Source organism: Rhinopithecus bieti, unplaced genomic scaffold (assembly GCF_001698545.2).
Source record: "Rhinopithecus bieti isolate Rb0 unplaced genomic scaffold, ASM169854v2 scaffold_11966, whole genome shotgun sequence".
Classification (NCBI taxonomy): domain Eukaryota; kingdom Metazoa; phylum Chordata; class Mammalia; order Primates; family Cercopithecidae; genus Rhinopithecus; species Rhinopithecus bieti.
Genome location: NW_016807254.1, coordinates 1912556 through 1918145, shown reverse-complemented (window position 1 = coordinate 1918145; position 5590 = coordinate 1912556). Strand labels below are relative to the sequence as shown.

The window sequence follows — 5590 nt, the reverse complement described above, 5'->3', positions numbered from 1 at the left end:
GGGGGATTGCATTGGGAGTTATACCTGATGTAAATGATGAGTTGATGGGTGCTGACAAGTTGATGGGTGCAGCACACCAACATGGCACAAGTATACATATGTAACAAACCTGCACGTTATGCACATGTACCCTAGAACTTAGAGTATAATAATAATAATAAAATAAAATAAATAAATAAAATAAAGGCGTCTCATTGGTCAAAAAAAAAAAAAGAAAATGTGATTTAAATCCACAATGAAATATTATTCAGCTATAGAAAATAATGAAATCCTGTAATTTACAGCAACATGGATTGAGTTAGAGGCCATAATATTAAGTGAAATAAGCCAAGCACAGAAAGAGAAATATCCCATGTTCTCATCCATTTGTAGCAGCTCACAAAAGTGGATCTTATGAAAGTAAAAAGTAGACTGGTGATTACTAGAGACCAGAAATGGTAGTGTAGAGGGGAGATGGATAGAGGTTGATTAATGAGTACACATCTATAGCTTTACAGAAGAAAGAAGATCTTGTGTTTGAAAGATAAGTAGGGTGACTATAGTTTACAATAATTTATTGTATATTTCAAAGTAGCTAAAAGAGAATAATTTGAATGTTTCTAGAATAAAGAAAGAACAAATATTCAAGGTCATGAATATCCCAATTACCCTGATTTGATCCTTACAAATTATATAAATGTATTAAGTTATCACATGTACCCTGAAAATATGTACGTCTATTATGCAGCAATAAAAAAGTATAAAATTTTTTTAAAAGGAAAAAGAGTCAGAACCTCAAAGAATTATGCTCCTTTAGGCTGTTATCCTATACTTGATATTTCAGTTATGAATTGGAAAAATATTACATGTGAGCACAAGAAACCTACACTTCTTCAGTATCCCTGAAGTCATTTAGTTATTAAAGTTTTAAATAAGGAAGTGATGGAAACATGTAGTTAACAAATGTTGAAATATTTCAATACACTGATTTGGCTATCAGACTATCAAAACAACCCAATCAGGTGTTTTCCTATTTTCAGAACTCTACCCAAATACTACTGCAAAATAGAAGAAAGAATATTTCATCTCAACCTCAGAACTGTCCAAAGATTGAGGAATACTGAAAGAAACTCCAGAACAACTGAACCCCAACACTTGAACCCAAAGATAAAACTGAACAGATCCATGGATCCACAGAATCATTTGTAGATTTTGGTGTGCATGGTCTGTTAAAGTAGTGGGTCTATAGCTTTCAGCAGTTTCTCAAAGGCTATTGGAACCACCAAAATAAAATGACCATATATTACTGCTGAGAAATCAGATTGACTATAAGGCAGATACAAAGGGAAATGTATAAAAACGATATTCAGTGAACATTCCGAAACTCGATCTAGAGGGTGATCAAGAGTACCTTAAAACTATCTGAACATTAACAAGGCCTGAAATTTACCTTCAGAATTTTATAATGACTCAGACTTTTTCTCCCAAGATGGTTAATTTTTGATGTTGTTCAAAGTTTCAGAAACCCTCAGATTGAGAAACCCAGAACCTGAAGACCCAGATTCACCCAACTCTGTTATTAATTTCTCATTTGACATTAAACAAATTATTTAAGTTCTCTGGTCCTCCTTCTCCTTGTCTGTCAACAGAATTTGATGAGTTTCATTTTAGTTACAATTCTTTGGAGGCAGTGAAGCAATTAAGAACTTTTGACATCATTATGTGCAACTTATGCATAGCTACAAATTTTTCAAGCATATGAGGTCATGTTAATCATATATTCCCATCTCAGTTCATAATTAAGAGGTTCCCTGGGAAATCTTTCATAAATTTCAAGTCTCTCAAGAACAGAAAGTAACCTGTGGGATAGGAAGAACTTCTATACTTACATAATAAAAGCTTGAAATATGGCTAAATATTTCTGTTCAAAAAAAAATTAAGCCATACTATTGTGTAGTGTTCCTCAAAATTATTACTAATAATGTGTGGAAAGTTGTCTAAAATAGGATGACACTCAGGTAAGTAGTAAAACACAGAAGTATGGCATGTGAAGTCTTAGTCTACAGACCCCAATAAGAATTCCAATACTTAACGTGAACACACACCCACACACACATTTATTCATCCCGAAATAAGACTACATTCAAAAAAGCTTTTACTATGCACCTCTATAAAAAAGATATTATCACTTTTTTCTTAGAGTAAAAGAATATAAAATTAGTTTTAAAAGATACCTGGGATTAAAAGGTTTTCACTCTGAGGAAGCATAGTCACATTATGACCATGCTCTTGCAGAATCTGAGACACCCGGTTCAACAGTAGGTAATGACTTCCACCTAGAAACAATGCACAATGTCATTTTGTACAGAAGAAAATAGAGTTTCTGATGACAATATGGGAGTTGGCAGGAGGGAATGGAAATTCAGCAGAAAAAGTTTAGGGAAGAGGAAAGGCAAACAGTGAGCAGATGGACACAAGCGCTTCCTGTTCCTCAATCTCACTTTGGGTAATGCCCGGCACATGCACCCAAAGCCTTCCTGTCCTATGTGCAGGACCTGTGGCAATCCTCCATCAAAGATTTCCATTTGTGGCTCAAAGTCTCTGTGTCAGTGTAATGAGCTTCTCTGTGATTACGCCTGTAAAAGTTGCTCATCTTAAGGTACATACTGCATGTTAATTGGGGCCTTAGAGAGGCACTGTCTCCAAAATATAACTGCAATGATAGAAAACACAGCACAGTAGTGTCAACATTAGTATGAAGAGTTCCTAATGAGCAATCAATCAGAGCTATCTGTCATTCTATTCTGGAAAAGTACACTGCTGTAGCAGACAGAAATATAGAAGTTACAAGGTGAGTCTAAGAAACTGCCATTGGACAGAAGCTACTACTTAGAGCCCAGATCTTTGTGATTCAAATGTATTTGGCAGGAAATTACTCAATTTGGCCAGTATTCAACTTATAATTAAGATATCTGAGGACGACTGTGGAGCCCTTGGGGTGGGCCTACAAGATCCTGGTTGCACCAAAAACGAAGGAATCACTGATTCTAGGAAAACCCTACCATGCTAAGGAAAGAGAAGCTTGGTCCTCAAAAGAGGTAAAAATTTTATCACGTTAATATCTTCTCTTAGAAGATCCTTCACTGGAATCTAAGGGTCTCAGCAGCAAAAAAAAAAAAAAAAAAAGGAAGATCAGAAGAGAAATTAATGGAAACATGCCAAGAGTTTGAGGATGGAGGTGGAAGGGGAGTAGAGAAGTAGTGTGCAGCTCTCTGAATGACTCGGTTTACTTATACCCAGACGTGAATAGTCTAAAGCAACAAGGGATGTATAAAGTACAAATCTGCAACAGGTCTTGCTCAAATTTTAATCCATGTAAGAACAGGGAATCGGGAAGAAGGGGTCCTCACAGAAACAGCCATTCATAGTGAGTCTTAAGAGGTCAAATGGCTTTCTGGGACAAAGACCAGGATTCCAGCACCTGGATTCAGAAACGACACCAGCTTCCTTTTGGAGTCTGAGGAAGGAGGACGGTGTACTTTCAAGAAGTCAAGAAGCTCTGTTGCTTCACTGCTACTAACGCTCAGACAGGGGGGAAAAGGGTTCAAATGAACTAACACAGTTTCTTAGTGATTTTTGAAAATCCTTAGTGAAAAGGGCTTCAGAGCGGAAGTTGTGGTGAGCGTGGTCTTGGGGTAAGAAACCCTAAACAATTCTTCATGGGACATTAGGGAGGCCATGTGGGCTCTTAAGAAAGGCATCTCACTTCCTGTCCCTCAGTTGCCCTCTCAGAAAACCAAAGCGGGTACTAAATTAGATGATCCGTGGTTCCTTCCAGCTCTACAAGCCCTGATTCTCCGTGATCTAAAAGGACTCCATTAGAGCCCACTACGGATTGAAATAAAGTCTTGGGGAGGCTCGATCCTGGGATCGAGCTCATATATAATTCTCTTTCATCTTCTACTTCTTTGAAATAAAAGTAAAATAAAACTGCGACCCAAAATGCTGAATTAACAGTTCCATGAATCCCTCAAAAACGGTCAGCGGCACAGGTAAAAGGAATGAGGCTCCAAAAGATCCGAACGACCTGGGTCCTCTCCTCAGCCCTGGGCAGTTCTCCAGGTTTCCCGTGGAGGAAAACACTCCACTGGCCTTGCAGCCATGAAATACCTGCCTGTGCCACCCTGGCTCCGGATGCAGCTTCACAACATTTGCAGTGCTGCCCTCAGGAGTGCCTTTCCCTGGTCTCCAAGAGCTGAAAACGCCCACCACCGTTTCTACTGGAAGCTACTGTGCACCCCCGCCCCATGGAGCTTAGGGTGAGCCTCTGAAAGTCCCACTGCGCTCTGGAGAAGGCAACCCGGGAACTCAAGCTCTGGTCCTGGTCTCAAATTTCTGGCCCCAACCCTGCAGGATGGGGAGCGCGTCCTGAACAAGAAGAGAGAGGAAAGGAGAGTCTCTTTTCTCCAAAACTATCTTCCTCACCTCAGCAATAGAGGCCCCTCTCTGCCCCACAGCTGGATGGGTTTCTCCCTCCTCCAGCCTGGTCCGCAAGCCGAGCCTGGAAAATCGCCTAGATGACTCTGATCAAGCGCCTTTCGCTGGAGCCCTTGCAGTGCGGGTATCCGGGACGCGCCTGTCTGGGAATTCTCCGGCCAAGCACTCACCCATTGTAGATATTGTCAGGATTTTGGCAGCCTCTGAGAGCAGGACCCCAGAGAGAAGGAAGCCCACTAGAAGCAGCACCCGCTGCCCAGCCATGCTCACTTCTATGGAAGCCGCAGACCTCAGCCTGGGCTGCGCGCCCTGCGCCTGGCTAAGTGACTCTGTGCGCCTCAGTGCGCCAAAGGCACCGGCTGTGGGCCTAGGAAGACGTTGGAGACAGGATTCTGCCAATTCTCTTGCCCTTCTGTTCGTTCTCTTTCCCTCTGCCCCTCCTCCCTGGGTGCATGCTCCATGCGTTAATCTGCCCTCACCCTATCAAACTACCTGAAGTCAGTAGGAGGGGGTTGGTAACCTGATCTGTAATCTTTCTCTGCCTGTGTAATCACAGCTGTCCTATCTGGAAAATCCTTACTAAGAGCCAGGAATGACAGGAGCCTCAGTAAACCAGGTTAATGAAGGCTCCATCCCCAAGGAAACCGCCTGTCTTTTGTGGAGCTGTCTGAACTTATGGTACTCTACTTCCCTTCCAGCTGCCTCTATTACCTCATAGTGCCATCTCCATGCCCACATTTTCCCCGGAAACCTGCTGAAAATCTCTAGCTGGTGTCCCAAGCTCAAGATGTCCCTGATAGCGAATCCTTAAGGGAAACTGATCTACCCTCTCTGAGGGCCTCTTTAGAAGGTAACGTTCATGAAGAGGAGCTACTAGTGCTCTAATTCTGGAAGTCACTTTGGGTCTGTGCCTGGAGACTGAAATTCAAACATAGAGACTATGATTCTGAATGTGTATCATAAAATAGACCTGGTGATATTTTGATAATCTCCCCAAAGCACAAACTGAGAATAGCTTGTAATTCCGCCCCCTTGAAAGGTCAACCCTGGGAAGGACAGGGATCACTATACCAGATATGGTCACCTTTGTACTCTCTGTCCTCAAACCAAGACT

The 5590-nt window shown here is 41.5% G+C and overlaps 1 protein-coding gene across 1 annotated transcript in view; it reads right to left on the bottom strand.

Annotated features, from left to right (window-relative positions):
* Positions 1–5120, bottom strand: part of LOC108535055 (UDP-glucuronosyltransferase 3A1-like) — a 46290-nt gene extending 41170 nt beyond the window's left edge. Inside the window, 2 exon segments of the mRNA XM_017880727.1 lie at positions 2214–2315; positions 4647–5120. Of these exon segments, the coding sequence (XP_017736216.1) occupies positions 2214–2315; positions 4647–4740 (196 nt within the window). The 5' untranslated portion in view covers positions 4741–5120.
* Positions 5121–5590: the final 470 nt, after the last annotated feature.